Genomic DNA, 22951 nt, shown 5'->3' on the forward strand with positions numbered 1-22951 from the left:
AGGGAAATCCCTTAACCAGGTCACATCTATCAATGTGTTTGTAATCTTTAACAAGATTTGCTTTTGACTGAGCATACTCTAGAAGAGTATACTTCTTAGTGGGTCCGAAATCCCACAGTGGTTTTTCCCTATTTGGGTTTCCACATTAAATCTAGTGTTATGAGGTTTATGACATTTATATGCTTCTGAGTTTGCATTTTTGACAGTATTGGTTATATTACTGAAATATATGTTACCAAGGTTGAATCTAATGATTTTATTGATGATTAAGTTTGTATGATTCACCCCCCCTCTCATCTTGTTGGCTATTGGATGTGTACTTATATTAAGTATCAAAACTATCAATTGGTATCAGAGCTTCTGGACTCTAGAAGGAAAGTTTAAAGGCACTTGAGTTAAAGATCCAAACATGTATAAGAGGGATGCACCAAAGTTGAACAAGTCAAGTTGCTCTACATGGCAGAAAAGGATGAAGCTATATTTATCAGGAGTTGGAGAATATGTTGTATACTACTTGGAGAATGATTTTGTCACACCAAGCAACTATCCATTGACTATGGAGGAGATAAAGGCAAAGCAAGAACATATTCAAGCAATGATTGAAATAACATCTGCATTGACTGACTCAGAGTTTAATGATCTAGAAGGCTGCGATGATGCAAAGGCAATGTGGGATAAGCTCATATCAGTGTATGGAGGAGATGAACATGTTCAAAGAATAAAAGTAGATAGTCTAAGAGGAAAACTTGAATCTATGAGGATGAATGAAGGTGAGAACATAACTCAGTACAATACAAGACTAAAGGAGATTGTCAATCAAATCAAAGGAGTAGGTGGAACTATTGCAGAAAAGGACATAACAAGTAAGTTGTTAAGAAACCTTCTACCAACATATGCAATCCGAGTCTCTACAATCAACGAATTGAGGTTTGTACCTAATATGCTAGTTTCTTTAGATGCTACTATTGGTAAGCTACATGCATTTGAGTTAAGTAACTTTGATAATAGTGGATCTTCGATAAATAAAGTATAATCTGCATTTAGTTCTTTTCATCTTGATGAATCTAATGATTTCAATGAGAGAAAGTATATGTACTCTGAAGGAGATCACAGTGGAGAAAGTGAAAGATTTTGGAAGAACATAGAGGCAGTACACAAACTGTATGAGGAAATCAGAAAGCAAGAAAAGTTTGAAGCACTATTAGCCAAAAGGTTACCGAGAGGCAAAGGTAAGTATAATGGAAAACTACCTTTGAAATGTTTCAATTGTAATAAGATAGGCCATATGGCTTCTAACTATCCTGACAAAGATTCTACTGAAAAGAGAGATTACTGAGATGACAAACAGAAAGACAATCATTACAAAGGACACTGAGACTTCAAAAGAAGAGATAGAAAGACATGCCTAATAGCTGATGAGGAATCCAATAATGATAAATCAGATGAGACTGATACAAAGGAAGTAGTTTATGTGGCTATCAAAGATGGATCAGATGAAGAAAGGTATGAAGAAAAATCCCTAATATCTCACATAAACACTAATGATTCTTGGATTATAGATAGTGGTTGCTCACATCATATGACAGGAGATAAACACAAGTTTGTTATATTAGAAGATTATGATGTGGGCTATGTTAGATTTGATAATGATGCACCATGTCCAGTAAAAGGTAAAGGATCTATAACACTTCTTGATAATGCAAGATGCAATGATGTTTATTGGGTTGAAGGTTTGAAATACAATTTGTTCAGTGTAGCATAGCTAAACAACATAGGTTACCAAATAGAATTTCAGAAGGGAATTGTCAAAGTTCATGACAAGAATGGAAAGTTAGCTGCTATCGGGACACAAACAAAAGGTAACACATTTCACCTTGACTCAACTCGGAATAGGTGTTTGCATGCAAAGTTAGATAATAACTAGTTATGGCATAAAAGGTTTTGTCATGTAAATTTTGATCATCTGATCAAAATAAGTAAGAAGCACCAAGTAAGAGGTCTACCGAGTCTTGAAAAACCTTAAAAATACTATGTACCGAGGATGCCAGATGGGTAAAATGACAAGATCAATCTTTACAAGTAAGTCTTACACTTCTAAGGGAATTTTAGATCTAGTGCACACTGATCTTTGTGGTCATATGAAAGTTCAAAGTTATTATGGTGATAAATATTTCATATTATTTGTGGATGACTATTCAAGGATGATGTTAGTAATGTTTTTAAAAGAAAAATCAAAAGCTTTTCAAATGTTTAAATGGTACAAGGCAAGAGTTGAAAATGAAACAGGAAGACAACCAAAATGTCTTAGATCAGATAGATGAGGAGAGTTCACATCTGATGAGTTCAACTTATTCTGCAATGATCATGGTATTAAAAAACAAGTCTCTGCACTGAGAACTCCACAATAGAATGGAATAGCTGAGAGAAGAAACAGATCTATTGTGGATTGTGCTAGAACACTGATGACTGAAAAGAAGGTACCACAAACATTTTGGAGAGAAGCAATAAGCATAGTAGTTTACACCTTGAATCGAGTTCAATTGAAGAAAGGTACTTTGAAGACACCATATGAAATTTGGTATGATAAGAAACCTAATGTAAGTTATTTTAAAATCTTTGGAAGTAGATGCTATGTTCACAAACATGATAGAAATGGCAAATTTGATCAGAAAGTGAAGGAACATTTCTAGGTTATTCTTCTAGAAGCAAAGCATTCAAATGTCTGATCAAATCATCTAACAAAATAGTAGAAAGTGCAAATGTGAAAATTGATGAATTTGCAAAAAGAAATGATGAAGGAAATTCCAAGGAACCAAAAGACTATGATGAATTTGTCTATGTTCAACCGAGAAGTCTTACTGAGAAGACTGTTGAAGAAAATGAAGAGAATATCCAGTTACCAAGTGATGAAGAAGATCATACAAAGCCTATCGAGCCTGTATTAGCCAAGTATGTCAGAAGACATCATGCACCAACTCAGATTATAGGAGATAAGGATGATCCGGTGATGACAAGGAACAAACTGAGACAGAACACATGTTTGATATTTGAATTTGAACCAAGAATAGTCAAAGAGGCATTTAACAGTGAAGATTGGATAAATGCTATGACAGAAGAGATTGATCAAATCAAGAAGAATGACACATGGACACTAATCCCAAGACCGAAGGACAAAAATGTAATCAGTACAAAGTGGATTTTCAGAAACAAGCTAAATGAAAAAGGAGAGGTCATTCAAAACAAGGCAAGACTAGTTTCTAAAGGTTATGCTCAAAAAGAAGGAATTGATTATCGTGAAACTTTTGCACCTGTTGCTATACTTGAAGGAGTAAGAACATTGTTGGCCTATGCTGCTTTCAAAAACTCCAAGGTATATCAAATGGATGTCAAATCTGCATTTCTGAATGGAATATTAGAAGAAGAAGTTTTTATTGAACAACCTAAAGGATAGAAGACAATAATAAAGATCGGGTATGTAAATTGAACAAAGCTTTATATGGTTTGAAACAAGCACCTGAGAAAGGTATGAAATATTGCACTCTTATTTGATTAAGATTCGTTTAATAAGGACAAGTGAGAATAGCAACATGTACATGAAGAATGATGAAAATGGTTTGAAACAAGCACCTAGAGCATGGTATGAAAGATTGTACTCTTATTTGTTGATGATATTATATTTTGTGGCAATGACTCTCTATGCAAAAACTTTGGAAATGAAATGAGCAAAGAATTCGAGATGTCATTAATCAGTGAGATAAAGTATTTTATAGGTTTACAGATACTGCAAATGAAAAATAAGATTTTCATTACTCAATCCAAGTACATAAAGGAAATCTTGAATAAATTTGAATGGAGGATTCAAAACAAGTAAGTACTCCTATGACTACCAACTGTAAATTGTCAAATAATGATGAATCTGCATCTGTTGATGAGATACTTTACCAATCCATGATTGGAAAGCTGCAATATGTTGTTCACAGCAGACGAGACACAACACATACAGTAGGTATAGTTGCAAGATTCTCTACAGATCCTAAGGAAACACACATGATAGCAATCAAAAGAGTTTTTAGATACTTGAACGGCATTGAGGATTATGGCTTAGTATATCAGAAAGGAAATGATTTTGATTTAAAAGTTTATATTGATGTTCATTGGCCAGGCAACATTGATGACAGAAAAAACACAAGTGGAGGAGCTTTCTTTTTAGGAGAAAGACTAGTGAGTTGGCTTAGCAAGAAACAAGGATGTGTTTCATAGTCAACAACAGAAGCTGAATACATTGCTACAGCATTGAATTGTACCAACATTGCATAGATGAAACAATTGTTGGAAGGTATAAATTAGAAATTTACTGAGCCAGTAACTATATTATGTGACAATACTAGTGCCATTAATATTTCAAAGAATCTTGTTATGCACTCTAAGACAAAGCACATCTCTATCAAATATCATTATCTTAGAGAAGAAGCTCAAGAGAAGAAAGTGGTGTTGGAGTATGTTAGCACAAAGGAACAAATAGAAAATATCTTCACCAAGCCACTACCAAGGGACAATTTTGAATATCTCGGAAGTAAGTTAGGGGTCCTACCCCTATCTTCTACTCACTGACCGAGTTCGGTGAAAGCATCAATCCGATAACTATCGAATATCTTTTGGGAGTTGATGTTGATTTATACACTTTAGGATGTTTTCTAAAGGTGTATAGGAAATAATATAGGAAACAATATAGGGAATAGGAATTGAAGGCAAAATGCTCTGAGCGAGACTCAGTTGATACACAATAGCAAGAAATCACTTAATACAGACAGAAATTATGTTTTAGTTCTTTACTTTTTGGTATTGTTGTCAAAGGGGGAGAAGACTACTATCAGGGGAGAAGACTAAAAGAAGACTGAGAAGACTACAGATTGAAAACAAGACTGAAGAATAGAGGAGAAGTCTAACATATGGGGGAGAGCATTTCAGCATTTCAGAATCACAGCAATCCGAATCTATTAACGTCAAATCAATTGGTTTTGCCATCAATGCCAAAGGGGGAGATTGTTGGCAATGTTGCATTATAATAGACAATAGAAGATTGTTGGCATTTCAATAAGGATATTGAGAAGGTTGTTGATGATTATGGATATAACTGATTAAGTATGTTTACTGTCTTGATATTATTATTTTGTCATTGATGTCAAGAAATTCATTTTCTAATTTAGTATGATGTTGCCATATCTTGAGAAGTATGATTTAAAGAGTATAAAGATGTCCGTAAAAGACACATGAAAGAATATGATGAATAAGGGGATGAATAAGGTATTCAATGGGCAACTAGTATTGAGTTAAACAATGATGAGATCATGATGTTTTAGATTGTTTTAACATCATACATATGTTGTAAAATGTAAAGGTTAATACTATACTATGTTATCAAGCAAAGAACCTAGTCGGTAAACCCTAAAGTTATCGCTATCGGTCAATGAAGGCAGAATGTCTACCGAGTGAAGTTTAGTATTCACCGAGTTGTTACCAATTTGAAACCGAGCTATAACAGAATGCATTAAATGTTTGCATGCATTATTTAATAAAGGAAGCTGATGAGCTGGAACTGATTAAATGATTGGTGAGCCATGCATGAAGTTTGTTAACGAATCTAAGGCAATGGAAAGTCAGCATGAAGATCTATAGCTCAAATTGAACTAAACCCAGACAACATCAAAGATCTGATGGCTATGATTGATCATGGGAAATGTGATCAAGGAGATTAAGCGGTTACCTAATTGTTTATAAATAAGAAACTATTGATAAACAATGTATGCGGGCAAGTGTATGCACAGGGGTGCTACATAGTGATTACCGAGCACAGAAGCTTGAAGACGTGTTTGAATAATAGAGTATACAAGTCCAGCAGATAGACAAGATTAGTTCTATGTCTAGATTCTATTGAACAAATAGGAATCTGCTTTAGCATTTTAGATGTGAAGTTGCAGATAGATTTTATTACTGTTATTTTGTGAAAGTGACAGAAAATCTGTTAACCGAGTGGACTTAACAGTCTTATTTGTAAAACCCTCTAGCAAGGTGACATTTTGATTGAGTGTTTGAAATCCTTTAACAAGGTCACTTCTAACAAGGTGAAGATCCTACCAGATCTGAGGAAAATCCCTTAACCGGGTCACATCTAGCGATGTGTTTGTAATCTTTAACAGGATTTGCTTTTGGCCGAGCATAATCTAGAAGAGTATATTTCTTAATGGGTCCGAAATCCCACAGTGGTTTTTCCCTATTTGGGTTTCCACGTTAAATCTGGTGTTATGAGCTTTATGATGTTTATATGCTTTTGAGTTTGCATGTTTGACAGTATTGGTTATATTACTGAAATATATGTTACCGAGGTTGAATCTGATGCTTTTATGGATGATTAAGTTTGCATGATTCACCCCCCCCCCTCTCATCTTCTTGGCTATTGGATGTGTACTTATATTAAGTATCAAAACTATCAATCGGTATTAGAGCTTCTGGACTCCAGAAGGAAAGTTTAAAGGCACTTGAGTTAAAGATCCAAAGATGTATAAGAGGGATGCACCGAAGCTAAACAAGTCAAGTTTCTCTACATGGCAGAAAAGGATGAAGTTACATCTATCAAGAGTTGGAGAATATGTTGTATACTATCTGGAGAATGATTTTGTCACACCGAGCACCTATCCATTGACTATGGAAGAGATAAAGGCAAAGCAAGAACATATTCAAGCAATGATTGAAATAACATTTGCATTGACCGACTCAGAGTTTAATGATCTAGAAGGTTGCAATGATGCAAAGGCAATGTGGGATAAGCTCATATCAGTGTATGGAGGAGATGAACATGTTCAAAGAGAAAAAGTAGATAGTTTAAGAGCACAACTTGAATCTATGAGGATGAATGAAGGTGAGAATATAACTCAGTATAGTACAAGACTAAAGGAGATTGTCAATCAAATCAAAGGAGCAGGTAGAACTATTGAAGAAAAGGAAATAACAAGTAAGTTGTTAAGAACCCTTCTACCATCTTATGCAATCCGAGTCTCTACAATCAATGAATTGAGGTCTGTACCTAATATGCCAGTTTCTCTAGATGCTACTATTGATAAGCTACACGCATTTGAGTTAAGTAACTTTGATAACAGTGGATCTTCGGTAAATAAAGTTGAATCTGCATTTAGTTCTTTTCATCTTGATGAATCTAATGATTTCAATGAGAGAAAGTATAAGTACTCTAAAGGAGATCATAGTGGAGCAAGTGAAAGATTTTGTAAGAACATGGAGGCAGTACACAAACTGTATGAGGAAATCAGAAAGCAAGAAGAGTTTGAAGCACTATTAGCCAAAAGGTTACCGAGAGGCAAAGGTAAGTATAAAGGAAAACTACCTTTCAAAATGTTTCAATTGTGATAAGATAGGACATATGTCTTCTAACTATCCTGACAAAGATTCTACTAAAAAGAGAGATTACCGAGATGACAGACAGAAAGACAATCATTACGAAGGACACCGAGACTTCAGAGTAAGGGATAGAAAGACATGCCTAATAGCTGATGAGGAATCCAACGATGATAAATCAGATGAGATTGATACAGTGGAAGTAGTTTATGTGGCTATCAAAGATGGATCAGATGAAGAAAGGTATGAAGAAAAAGCCCTAATATCTCACATAAACACTAATGAATCTTGGATTATAGATGGTGGTTGCTCACATCATATGATAGGAGATAAACACAAGTTTGTTATATTAGAAGATTATGATGGAGGCTATGTTAGATTTGGTAATGATGCACCATGTCCAGTAAAAGGTAAAGGATCTATAACACTTCGAGATAATGCAAGATGCAATGATGTTGATTGGGTTGAAGGTTTGAAATACAATTTGTTGAGTGTACCACAGCTAAACACCACAGGTTACCGAATAGAATTTCAGAAGGGAATTGTCAAAGTTAATCACAATAATGGAAAGTTAGCTCCTACCGGGACACAAACAAAAGGTAACACATTTCACCTTGACTCAACTCGGAATAAGTGTTTGCATGCAAAGTTAGATAATTCATAGTTATGGCATAAAAGGTTTTGTCATTTAAATTTTGATAATCTGATCAAAATAAGCAAGAAGCACCGAGTAAGAGGTCTACCGAGTCTTGAAAAACCTGAAAATGCTATGTGTCAAAGATGCTAGATGGGTAAAATAACAGGTTCAAGCTTTACAGGTAAGTCTTACACTTCTAAAGGAATTTTAGATCTGATGCACACTGATTTTTGTGGTCATATGAAAGTTCAAAGTTATTATGGTGATAAATATTTCATATTATTTGTGGATGACTATTCAAGGATGATGTCAGTAATGTTTTTAAAAGAAAAATCAGAAGCTTTTCAAATGTTTAAATGGTACATGGCAAGAGTTGAAAATAAAATAGGAAGACAACTGAAATGTCTTAGTTCAGATAGAGGAGGAGAGTTCACATCTGATGAGTTCAACTTATTCTACAATGATCATGGTATTAAAAGACAAGTCTCTACACCGAGAACTCCACAACAGAATGGAATAGTTGAGAGAAGAAACAGATCTATTGTGGATTGTGCTCGAACACTGATGATTGAAAAGAAGGTACCACAAACATTTTGGAGAGAAGCAATAAGCACAGCAGTTTACACCTTGAACCGAGTTCGATTCAAGAAATGTACTTTGAAGACACCATATGAAATCTAGTATGATAACAAACCTAATGTAAGTTATTTTAAAATCTTTGGAAGTAAATGCTATGTTCACAAAGATGACAAAAATGGCAAATTTGATCAGAAAAGTGAAGAAGGAACGTTACTAGGTTATTCTTCTAGAAGCAAAGCATTTAAATGTCTGATCAAATCATCTAACAAAATAGTAGAAAGTGCAAATGTGAAAATTAATGAATTTGCAAAAAGAAATGATGAAGGAAATTCCAAGGAACCAGAAGACTATGATGAATTTGTCTATGTTCAACCGAGAAGTCTTACCGAGAAGACTGTTGAAGAAAATGAAGAGAATATCCAGTTACGGAATGATGAAGAAGATCATACAAAGCCTACCGAGCCTGTATTAGCCAAGTATGTCAGAAGACATCATGCGCCAAGTTAGATTATAGGAGATAAGGATGATCCAATGATGACAAGGAACAAACTGAGATAGAACACATGTTTGATATCTGAATTTGAACCAAGAATAGTGAAAGAGGCATTTAACAGTGAAGATTGGATAAATGCTATGACAGAAGAGATTGATCAAATCAAGAAGAATGACACATGGACACTAATCCCAAGACCGAAGGACAAAAATGTAATCGGTACAAAATAGATTTTAGAAACAAGCTAGATGAAAAAGGAGAGGTCATTTGAAACAAGGCAAGACTAGTTTCTAAAGGTTATGCTTTAAGAAGAAGGAATTGATTATGGTGAAAATTTTGCACCTATTGCTAAACTTGAAGGAGTAAGAACATTGTTGGCCTATGCTGCTTTCAAAAAATTCAAGGTATATCAAATGGATGTGAAATCTGCATTTCTGAATGGAATATTAGAAGAAGAAGTTTTTATTGAACAACCTGAAGGATTTGTTGAAGACAATAATAAATATCAGGTATGTAAATTGAACAAAGCTTTATATGGTTTGAAACAAGCACCTAGAGCATGGTATGAAAGATTGCATTCTTAGTTGATTAAGATTGGTTTTATAAGGGCAAGTAAGAACAACAACATGTACATGAAGAATGATGAAAATGGAATATTGATCTCAGCCATATTTGTTGATGATATTATATTTTGTGGCAATGACTCTCTATGCAAAAACTTTGGAAATGAAATGAGCAAAGAATTTGAGATGTCATTAATCGGTGAGATAAAGTATTTTATAGGTTTAAAGATACTGCAAATGAAAAATAAGATTTTCATTACTCAATCCAAGTACATAAATGAAATCTTGAAGAAATTTGGAATGGAGGATTCAAAACCAGTAAGTACTCCTATGACTACCAACTGTAAATTATCAAAGAATGATGAATCTACATCTGCTGATGAGACACTTTACCGATCCATGATTGGAAAGCTACAATATGTTGTTCACAACAGACTAGACATAGCACATGCAGTAGGTATAGTTGCAAGATTCTCTGCAGATCCTAAGGAAGCACACATGACAGCAATCAAAAGAGTTTTTAGATACTTGAAAGGCACTGGGGATTATGGCTTAGTATATCAGAAAGGAAATGATTTTGATTTAAAAGTTTATACTGATGCTGATTGGGCAGTCAACATTGAAGACAGAAAAAGCACAAGTGGAGAATCTTTCTTTTTAGGAGAAAGACTAGTAAGATGGCTTAGCAAGAAACAAGGATGTGTTTCACAGTCAACAACAGAAGCTAAATACGTTGCTGCAGCATTGAATTGTACCAACATTGCATGGATCAAACAATTGTTGGAAGGTATAAATGATAAAGTTGCCAAGCCAGTAACTATATTCTGTGACAATACTAGTGCCATTAATATTTCAAAGAATCCTGTTATGCACTCTAAGACAAAGCACATCTCTATCAAATATCATTATCTTAGAGAAGAAGCTCAAGAGAAGAAAGTGGTGTTGGAGTATGTTAGCACAAAGGAACAAATAACAGATATCTTCACCAAGCCACTACCAAGGGACACTTATGAATATCTCAGAAGTAAGTTAGGGGTCCTACCCCTATCTTCTACTCACTGACCGAGTTCGGTGAAAGCATCAATCCGATGACTCCATCGAATATCTTTTGGGTGTTGATGCTGATTTATACACTTTAGGATGTTTTCTAAAGGTGTACAGTAAATAATACAAGAAACAATACAGGGAACAGGAATTGAAGACAAAATGCTCTGACCGAAACTCAGTTGATACACAACAATAAGAAATCACTTCATACAGACAGAAATTATGTTTTAGTTCTTTACTTTTTGGCATTCTTGTCAAAGGGGGAGAAGACTAAAAGAAGACTGAGAAGACTACAGATTGAAAACAAGACTGAAGAATAGAGGAGAAGTCTAATTTATGTTGGAGAGCATTTCAGCATTTCAGAATCACAGCAATCCGAATCTTTTCACATCAAATCAATTGGTTTTGCCATCAATGCCAAAGTGGGATATTGTTGGCAATATTGCATTATAACAGATAATGAAATATTGTTGGCATTTCAATAAGGATATTGAAAAGGTTGTTGATGATTATGAATATAACTGATTAAGGATGTTTACTATGTTGATATTATTATTTTGTCATTGATGTCAAAAAATTGATTTTCTAATTCAGTATGATGTTGCCATATCTTGAGAAGTATGATTTAAAGAGTATAAAGATGTCGGTAAAAGACACAGGAAAGAATATGATGAATAAGGGGATGAATAAGGTATTCAATGGGCAACTAGTACCGAGTCAGACAATGATGAGATCATGATGTTTTAAATTGTTTTAACATCATACATATGTTGTAAAATGAAAAGGTTAATACTATACTATGTTATCAAGCAAAGAACCTAGTCGGTAAACCCTAAGGTTATCGCTATTGGTTAATGAAGGGGGAATGTCTACCGAGTGAAGTTTAGTATTCACCAAGCTGTTACTGAGTTGTAACCGAGCTATAACATAATGCATTAAATGTTTCCACGCGTTATTTAATAAAGGAAGCTGATGAGCTGGAACTGATTAAATGATTGGTGAGCCATGCATGAATTTTGTTAACGAATCTAAGGCAATGGAAAGCTGGCATGAAGATCTACAGCTCAGATTGAACCGCAATACCTTGGCACAAGTTCCAAGAATAATATGCGAGTTCCTAGGCAGGGTAAAACATTTTCAGATCGTAAGATGCATTGAACCCAGACAAGATCAAAGATCTAATGGCTATGATTGATCATGGGAAATGTGATCAAGGAGATTAAGCAATTACCTAATTGTTTATAAATAGGAAATTGTTGATAAACAATGTATGTGGGCAAGTGTATGCACAGGGATGCTACATAGTGATTACCGAGCACACAAGCTTGAAGACCTATTTGAATAACAGAGTATAGAAGCCCAATAGATAGACAAGATTAGTTCTATGTCTAGATTGTATTGAACAAATAAGAATCTGTTTTAGCATTTTAGATGTGAAGTTGCAAATAGATTTTATTACTGTTATTTTGTGAAAGTGACAGAAAATCTCTTAACCGAGTGGACTTAACAGTCTTATTTGTAAAACCCTCTAGCAAGGTGACATTCTGATTGAGTGTTTGAAATCCTTTAACAAGGTCACTTCTAACAAGGTGAAGATCCTAACAGATCTGAGGGAAATCCCTTAACCGGGTCACATCTATCAATGTGTTTGTAATCTTTAACAGGATTTGCTTTTGACCGAGCATACTCTAGAAGAGTATATTTCTTAGTGGGTCCGAAATCCCACAGTGGTTTTTCCCTATTTGGGTTTCCACGTTAAATCTGGTGTTATGAGGTTTATGATGTTTATATGCTTTTGAGTTTGCATGTTTGATAGTATTGGTTATATTACTGAAATATATGTTACCGAGGTTGAATCTGATGTTTTTATGGATGATTAAGTTTGTATGATTCACCCCCCCTCTCATCTTGTTGGCTATTGGATCTTTACATATATTAAGTATCAAAACTATCAGAACTTTTGGGCCGAGCTTGGCTAAGTTGTTAGCCACGGCCTTGGCAGCAATGATGTCGAGAGAAGGGCGGAGACGGACCTCGTAGACGGCATCATCGTCCTCCGTCACAGATATGCAACTGTAGGCCTCGTCATCAGCAGCCACGTTGGTCTGAATGGAGTGGAGAAGCTGCAATTTGTCTCATGCAGTGTCTTGGTGTTTGTTGGAGAGAGCAAGGCGACACCGCCAACTCGGAAGAGGGAGTTGGTGAGCATGAAGGTCCTGTCGTTGCTGGGGTACTTTGCATTGACAGTTGTGTTCTTGGTGGAGAGGATGAGAGCGTACGAGTCCGGATTAACGAGCAACAGATTTTTGGCCATGTTCACCACTAAAACACCAACGCTGCACCCCATGCCGGAAAGATTAAACATATTCACGCTTTCCTTCATCTTATAGTGCCTCGCTACAATGGTAGCATGAGATGGTGTCGCCGTGAAGGTGGAGACCGTTACGATGAGTATATCGATGTCTTGCGATGTGACACCCGTCCTCTTAAAGAGCCCGTCCGAGGTTGCGAAGGTCTCCTCCATCTCCACCCGCGCTTCATCCAATATCGCCACCATTTCATCATTGAAAATGAACCACGGCAGCGAAGTCTCTTCTCCCAGACCGGAGCTCAGAAATATTTTCCACTGGAATTTCAGGTTTTCTAGAATGATAGGCTCTCTACTTAATGAAACGTAAATGCTCAGCTCAGTGTTAGCCTGGCACTCCGCCGGCGGTTTGTAGCAGGTAAATTCCACAAGAAAACATTCCCGCGTCCTCTGTTTCGCGAGGAGTTGAAGCAGCAGCCACCCCAGCATCGTCGCCACACATAGCTATGATAGCACTGAACTATTGCGGAGAAGAAACAGTAGCATGCATACAAAACTGATCCAACGTAAGAAGACGAAACCTGGTCGATCCGTAGCATGCATAACAACAGTAGCGACAACACTGAACTATTTCATATTGGCTTTCCGGTAAGAAGACGAATCTTGGTCGATCCGTTAAAGAGATTCTTCAAGAATGGAAACACTTGGTTAAATATCCACCGAAGCCCGTTTCGAATTAAATGGTAAATTGCCTCCAATAAACTACTACGTGTACTTCTTAATAAAGATTTCAACGACCTCAAGGCCATGCCAACGAGCTATCGCTTTCTGTAGTAAATACTTTGGTGAAATGCAATGACATTTATCTATGAGGTGCAATGAGTACCCCAACATGGATGGACATAGTTTAGAATAATATGATATTAAAATCTCATCAGATTTTATTTCAAGAAAATAGAATGAAAGCAATAACTCAATAAATTATATTGTCATACAAAAATAGAATATATTTAGAGTAAATTAATGTTTCTTGAATAGATAAAGATTAGCATAGAGAAAATAGTTTTATCAATATTGTTTTGTATTTGTAAGAACTAAAGAAAGGATATAAATATTTTTGTAAACTATCTTCTCACAATAATAAATGAAAATAAATAATTATCATTACATTAAGGAGTTTGTAGGAGAGAGATTTTCTCAAAATAGTGAATAATGTGATCACATATTCTTTTGTCTACACCCTGAAACAAAATACATTTACATCCTTAGAAGAACTTGGTAACTTAAATCCCAAGCCTATAGGGAAGAACCTATTAACCTAAATCCCAAGCTTGCAAGAAAGAACACAATAACTTTAATGTTTTTCTCTTAAAATCATGATTGATTCTAAAAAGGGGCGTAAAACCAACAAAATTTTAAAAAGGGTGTTTGTGAGAGGTTGTGTCATACATTTGAATTCCAATTCAAAAAAGTAAATTTGTTCAAAATCAATGGTGATAGCGAAATCATGATCGACAACAGGAGGGGAAGGTGGACGAGAATTCCTCGGAGAATTGTTTTGAAAGTTGGATTGTGAGTCAAGTGGAGAAGGACCCCCCATCAAAGTGGTCTTAAGAGGGTAAGAATCTAGGAACTCACCAGGTTCGGAAGCTAATCGTTAAACAACATGCTAGGTAGAGGAGGACTATAACGATTGAGAGAAAAATTGTGTCTAGATGACCTCCTAACTATGGCTCCTATGGTAGTCTGGGTCATTAAAATCATAGGCAAGCCTCACGACACTAAGACCACACTATAGGGACATGAAGGGTTTGAATCTTCTAATAAAGCTTGCTAAGTGGAAAGATAAAGAGAAACAAATGTTGATGCTAGAAAGGAAATGCAAGCTACATTTTTTTTTTGAATTTAGATTTTAGATGTTAAATGTATGCAATGAACTAAATGATAAAAACATGATGCAAAAAGAAAAATTGGCCTTCATGTCGGGTTCACCAAAATGTAATTGAGGAAATTTGCTACCTCAAGGATGGTAAACCCAAGAGAACAAATTGACCCTCTAGTATCTCGCTTATAAGGCGCTAAGGATGAGCCAAGGGATGAAAATGACAAATTAAACTAACAGACTACAAAGTGATACTTCCGGACGACTCTGCAAAGCCTTTGTCTTAATGACAAGCACGCAAGTTTGGGACACCAACGCGATGCGTCGTCCTGTACGAATGAGGTATATAGACAAAGTTGCAAAAATGACTTGATTATTAATTAAGAAATGTGGGAAAATGAAATAAACAAGATATTACATAATATGAAATAAAAGAATAAAGTGAAGGAAAATAATAGGAACTCACAACAAGTCCACGATTGAAGCCTCCCGCGGGATGATAACTTTTTCACCACTACAAACCTACACTCAAACAAGAAGGGAAAATATTCGGGTTGTGTTTTGGATTTTTCTTAAGTGAGACCCCTTTTTTGGTGTTTTCACCGCCAAAGACAACCTAGATAATAGCCACAGGGAAGGTAAAAAGATAAAGATAACAGAGATATGATAATAGATTTGAGACAAAAGAATGCAAATATGTAAACAAATTAAGTAAGAGTAAGTAAACCCCCCTTTCAATACTTGTAAAGATGGCACTATGAGATGCTCAAAAGAATGCAACAATGGTGGTCTTTAAGGTGCTAGGAAACCTGTGAATATTGCTCAAGAAGATCGCTAAAAGCTCCAACCTGCAAGTAAATGTTCTATAATTTCCCCAAATGCCTTCAAACGAGAGAGATATAGCTTTTGGGAGGAAAACTAACATCGGTGTGGGCATGCAAAGGAATTACGATTTCTTCAGGGCACATGTGTAATGCTCAAATGACCACCAGGGGATTGTCATATTCGCAAGATGCTAGCGTGTCACATTGATGTCTTCACATCATGCTAATGTCCCAAGGATGACAAGTCGACATAGTTGGTAGGATTCTGGTCTAGAGTTGACAAAGCAATCTAGGTGGGCAAGAAGAAAAAATGACGGTACATGACCTTCGATAACGTGGAGGAAGGTGCCATTTGCTACGTTGAATTGGACAAGGTGTGATTTTTGATATTACAATATATATATGCATTATATTTTTTATTGCAGATTACATTTATTTATCATGACATTGAATCAATATTTTAATTCTATCATGTTGTAGCTTGTTCATATATGTAATATTTTTATTTGCTTTTATGTTTTAGTTCAAGTTTAATATTATGTTATTTTTGCATTATAAAATTTATGGTATTTAATAAATTATTCATATCGTGACTATATTTACTACTAATTAATGGAAACTAGTAAATAAAAATGACTAAATATACTGCCAATGGACAAAAATCAGTGAATATTAATGTCTAAATATACTATCGATTGATAATAATTAATGATTACAATAACAAAATAAATGACCGCTTAACAACAATCAATGACTAAATTAATGACTTAAATATATGACTAAATAATGACTAAATATATGACTAAATAATGACTAAATATATGACTAAATTAATGACTAAATCAATGACTAAATCAATGACTAAATCAATGACCAAATCAATGACTAAATCAATGGCCAAATTGATCAATCAAAACATCCAATAAATGACTAAAATAGTTTAGTAATAAATTTAGCAATGTTATAAATGACCGGCAATAAACTACTAATTGTCATGTGACCAAGATTAGTCATTTATATGCAAATTTTAGTAGTTTTTTTAGTCATATATTGTTGTTTTTGTACTAGTGTGATAATCTTTACCATTTTTATTGACTATTTTATGCAAGATCTATTCAATGGTGCTATTTGAAGCCTCATCTTGACCATTGGGTTTAGGATAATAAAGTCTAGAAAATCATTGTTGAATATAAAATTTATTAAGAAATTGCTTCACTTCCTTGTTCTTAAATGATTTATCATTGTTGGTATTATGGATGTGTTGCATTGGTTTTGTCATTGATGACAACACTTATCCTTCTGGAGATCTTTGGCTATGTTGAACCGACACGTTATGTTCACCGGCAAGTTCAGTGACTTATGCACAGTCAGCGGTGTATCACTCACTGACAGGTTATATTGTTCACCGACACTGAAGATGACTTGTTATCATCTGGAGATCACTTGGTTATGTCAAAGACATGGTTTGGACACTTGGTTTTGGTATTTTGGTTATTGGTCTAATCGGGTTGACATATTTGTTGTTACCGGTAAATTGGTCTAGGTTATGACTGATGCATTATCTATTCTACATCAGCACGACACATTATGGAGATGATTTAATTAATTGGATATTGTTGTAAATGTATTGAGCTGGTATGATGCATCACATCCTGACTTATTTGTAATTGATTTTAATTGTAATATTCTTAGTGAGTTGACCAACACATTTGGTCTTAGGTTTTGGTATACATGTAAGATCTCATTTGTGAGATAATGAAATAGGTAATAAGAGATGGTATATGGTTATGGTAATGCAACATGGTATGTGCGAATATTGAAGATCATATGAGCAGACCATAGAGAAGGTTCAAGGAAGGTTTGAAGGTGATTATTAGAGCTTAACCGGTATTGAATCTAGCATTGGAGATGCTACTTTGAGCAGTACATTATCATTGGATTTAACCATCCAATTGTAGTCAATGTGACTCTTATTTTTTTATTGAGCAGTGAGCTCTAGGCAGTTGGCCTTTCTGCATGTGCAGACCCCATTTGTATACACATACTATTTGTAGTAGTATCATCTGATTGTGGGTAAGGTTTCTCGTTGTGATTTTTCCCCTTACAGGGTTTCCACATACAAATATTTGTGTTATGTGTTGTGGATGTTGTTTCTCTTCCTGTTCTATGCATTGAGTTTCACTAGTATTAATATTAACTGATAATTTGTCTACCGACATTAAGTTTGGTTTACCGATATTAAGTATCAAGTTTGATTATGTTATATTTGGGTTGAAATTAATAGACAACTGATTCACCCCCCCTCTCAATTGCCTCTGAGTCCTAACAATTGGTATCAGAGCTAAGTCCTCTTTTTGCAGAAGTTTAACAACTTGAGGAGATTCTATGGCAACTAACTTTTTCAAGAAGGACAGTCTGAAACTTGATGGAACTAATTATGTTATATGGAAGATCAGAATGGAGACACATCTGAATTGCATTGGAAGAGACATATGGAATGTTACAAAGAATGGCTATGTTGCTCCTTTACCGAATCAACCTCATCCACCAACATTGGCTAAAGACATAGAAAATGATTGCAAAGCAAGAGAAGCACTTCTGAGCACCTTGTCAAATCACTAAATCATGGGATTATCAGATCGATCTACTGCTAAAGCTATTTGGGATAAATTGAAGACATTGAATGAAGGAGATACCACAGTCAAAATTGCAAAACTGGAATGCTTCTGAGTCAGTTATGAAAATCTAAAAATGGAAGAAGATGAAAGAATTTCTTTTTTTATGGAAAAGGGTTAATGAAACTTTTTTGGGAATACAATGTTGTGGAGGTTCCTTGAGTGAAGATGAAATTGTTTCTAAAGTTTTAAGAGAATTGCCACCGGCATACAAAATGAAAGTAACTGCTATTAATGAGTTGAGAACAATGCCTAATACATCAGTATCTAGAGATACCTTGGTTGGAAAACTTTCAGCATTTGAGCTTGAGGAATTTGGTCTTGTTGCTACAATTAAAATAGATTTAGCCTTCAAAGAATTATCATCTGACAAATCTGGTTGGAAAGAAGTTTATGCAAGAGAACTTGAAGATATCAGGAAGGAAAATGAAGAACTAGAAGAACTTGAAGCACTATTTGCAAGGAAAATGCCTAAAGGTCCTATTGGTAGTAAGTATGAAGGTAAAGCACCATTTAAATGTTTTAACTACAATAAAGTTGGTCATATGGCATCTAGATGTCCTGATAGACATGCAAGATTAAGAGAAGAAGCTAAAAGAACATATAAACCTAACCCTGAATATCAGAGATACAAATTTAAGAAGAATACAAACAAATCATGTTACTATGCTGATGAAGGAGTTACTGATGATTCTGACGAAGAACCAACAGACAATGGATGGGATTTTGTTGCAATAAAATAATATCATCCGACACCTACTATACCACCGTTAGAGCAGGCCCTGGCAGCTAAAATTGAAGAAAACGATGAATGGATTATAGATTCTGGATGTTCACATCATATGACTAGTGATAAAAGTAAATACTTATCTTTTCAGGAATACAATGGAGGTCTAGTAATATTTGGGGATGATAAAGCTTGTTTTATCAAAGGAAAAGGCACTATATCTTTTGATGGTAATCACAATACTAACAATGTTTACTATGTTGAAGGTTTGAAGCATAATCTTTTGAGTGTTGGTCAATTAGTTGAAAAGGGATTTCAGTTACAATTCAAGAATGGTAAATGCAAAATCATGAATAGAACTGGTTTAGAGATTGCAACTGGTAATCAGACTAGAGGTAATATCTTTCATTTGAATAACAATGAAAAGACATGCTTGATTGCACATATTGATGAAAGTTGGTTATGGCACAAAAGACTTTTTCAGGTGAATTTTGATTGCATTATAAAGATTAGTTCAACTAAGGCAGTAAGGGATTTACCTAAGATTGTGAAACCTCATAACCTGGTATGTAAGGAATGTCAAATGGGAAAGCAAGTTAGAACAACTTTTAAGAGTATTTCTAATAAATCCAATAATTTTCTTGATTTAATTCATACTGACTTGTGTGGTCCAGCAAGAACAAGAAGTCTACAAGGAGATAGATACTTTATGCTAATCATTGATGATTATTCTAGAATGTGTTGGGTTACTTTTCTCAAGGAGAAATTAGAAGCTTCTGGGAAATTCAAACTATTCAAGGCAATGGTAGAGAATGAAACCGATAAGAAAATCAAATGTTTAAGATCAGATCAAGGAGGTGAATTCACATCTAAGGAGTTTAATACATTTTGTGAAGTGAATGGAATTAGAAGACAACTATCAGCACCCCTGACACGCCAGCAAAATGGAGTTGTGGAAAGGAAGAACATAACTATTCTAGATGTAGCCAGAAGCATGATATTAGAAGAAAATCTACCTCATGTGTACTGGAGAGAAGCAGTGAATATAGCAGTTTACACTTTTAACAGAATTCACATCAAAGGTGAAACCGGTAAGACACCTTATGAACTATGGTTTGGTAATACTCCTACTCTTAAATACTTTAGAATATTTGGAAGCAAATGCTACATTAGGAGAGATGAGTATATTGGTAAATTTGATCCCAGAAGTGATGAAGGAATATTTCTTGGTTATTCATCTAAGAGAAAATTATATAGATGTTTTAATAAAAGCTTGCAGAAAATAATTGAGAGTGCAAATGTGAAGGTAGATGAACACTTTAGAGGAAATTCAAGGTCTATGGATTCTGAACTAGCAATTGGGATGATCATAAATGAACCTATACAGAGTGCACTGATAAAGAATGTGGATCCAATCACATCGACATCATCAGAGAATTCCACAGTGACTTAAGAACAACAGCAAGTGAACACACCCAGTTATGTAAGATTGAATCACTCTGAAAGTTAGATAATTGGGAATAAGTATCAAGGTGTAATGACAAGAGGGAGACTGGCAAATGAAGAGGTATGTTTAATTTCTCAAATTGAACCAGCATCTGTTACTAAGGCATGTGAAGATAAACATTGGATTAAAGGTATGGAAGATGAATTAGAACAAATTGAAAAGAGCAATACATGGGCATTGGTTCCCCGGCCTAAAGATAAAAATGTAATTGGAACTAAATGGGTATTCAGAAATAAAATTAATGAAGATGGTAAGGTAATCATAAATAAAGCAAGATTAGTGTGTAAAGGATACTCACAGAAAGAGGGAATTGATTACAATGAAACCTTTGCACCAGTAGCTAGAATTGAGGCAGTTAGATTATTTCTTGCATTTGCAGCCCACAAGAACTTTAAAGTATATTAAATGGATGTAAAATGTGCATTTCTAAATGGTGATCTTGAAGAGGAAGTTTACATTGAACAACCTGATGGATTTTCATTGACAAATGATAAAGATATGGTTTGCAGATTAAGGAAAGCTTTGTATGGATTGAAGCAAGCTCCTAGAGCTTGGTATGCTAGATTGGACAAATATCTTTTGAAGTTTGGTTACACTAAAGGTAATGTTGACAACAACTTATATTTCAAAGTGACTAATGAAGACATCTTGGTTATTGAAGTTTCTATTGATGATATCAATTTTGGAGGACAAGATGGATTGTGTAAAGACTTTGCTAATAAGATGCAGGAAGAATTTCAAATGTCTATGATTGGGGAGATAAAATTCTATTTAGGATTGCAGATTTCACAGACTGATAAAGGTATATTCATATGTCAAACAAAGTACTTGAAGGAACTATTGAAGAAATTTGGTATGGATAACTCTAAACCCGTAAGTACTCCTATGACTACAACTGATAAATTGACATTGAAGGGTGATTTAGCCCCTGTTAATCCATCAAGATACAAATATATGATTGGAGGTTTACTATATTTGACACAAACAAGACTTGATATAATGAATGCAATATGTATTGTTTCAAGATTTCAGAGTAATCCTAAAGAAAATCATGAATCAACAGTGAAAAAGATTTTCCGGTATCTAAAAGGCATAATAAATCTTGGTTTATGGTATCCTAAAGATGAAAATTTTGATTTATGTGCATACACTGATGCAAATTGGGCAGGAGATGTAGATGACAGAAAGAGCACCACCAGCGGGGCATTCTTTCTTAGTAGCAGATTGATCTCATGGTTGAGCAAGAAATAGAGTTGTACATCATTATCAATAGCAGAATCATAATATGTTGCAGCAACATCTAATTGTACCCAGGTATTATGGATTAAACAAATGTTGAAGGACATAAAGGTAAAATGCAAAGAACCTATAATCATTTATTGTGATAATTCAGCACCAATTGATATATCTAAGAATATGGTATTTCACTCTAAAACTAAACATGTTTCTATCAAATATAATTTTCTGAAAGAGAATGTTGAAGAAAAAGAAGTGAGATTGGTTTATGTGAATACTAAAGAGCAGATTGCAGATATCTTTACTAAGCCTTTGCCTAAGGAAACTTTTGAATATCTCAAAGAGCACCTTGGGGTAATACCCTAACCAGTAGAGACTTCAACAGTTGATGACTGGCATCAAACCGACAAAATTAACAGAGAAACCTTTTTTAGCTTTGATGGAGGAGAGCTACTTCTCAGGGGGAGTAGTTGGTTATAACAATTGGTTATTGTAATTGGCTCAATGAATTGGTTGTATGATCTGGTATTTATATTTCTTTGGCATTTGAAATCAAAGGGGGAGAGATATCTATGGAAAAACATTATCCTTTCGGGAGAGATTATTCATAGGGGGAGTGATATATACTCTCTACATTTGTATTTGATTTCTGGTATTGATCTATTTGGGAGATTGTTGGTTTTTGGTTTTTGGCATTCTCTTTTGGCACTTAGATGTTTTTCCATCTTGTGTTGCCATCAATGCCAAAGGGGGAGATTGTTGGTATTATGGATGTGTTTCATTGGTTTTGTCATTGATGACAACACTTATCCTTTTGGAGATCTTTGGTTATGTTGAACCGACACATTATGTTCACCGGCAAGTTCAGTGACTTATGCATAGTCACCAGTATATCACTCACCGACAGGTTATATTGTTCACTGACACTAAAGATGTCTTGTTATCATCTGGAGATCACTTGGTTATGTCGAAGACATGGTTTGGACACTTAGTTTTGGTATTTTGGTTATTGGTCTAATCGGGTTGACATATTTAATGTTACCAGCAAATTGGTCTAGGTTATGAC

General features: G+C 34.9%; 1 protein-coding gene across 1 annotated transcript; it reads right to left on the bottom strand.

Annotated features, from left to right (window-relative positions):
* Positions 1 to 12785: 12785 nt before the first annotated feature.
* Positions 12786 to 13523, bottom strand: LOC131044560 (3-ketoacyl-CoA synthase 1-like). The gene has a single exon (XM_057977913.2). The coding sequence runs from the start codon at positions 13521 to 13523 to the stop codon at positions 12786 to 12788; it is 738 nt and encodes a 245-aa protein (XP_057833896.2).
* Between the last annotated feature and the right edge of the window lie 9428 nt (positions 13524 to 22951).

The sequence above is a fragment of the Cryptomeria japonica genome, chromosome 9, assembly GCF_030272615.1.
Source record: "Cryptomeria japonica chromosome 9, Sugi_1.0, whole genome shotgun sequence".
In the NCBI taxonomy this organism is placed as follows: Eukaryota; Viridiplantae; Streptophyta; class Pinopsida; order Cupressales; family Cupressaceae; genus Cryptomeria; species Cryptomeria japonica.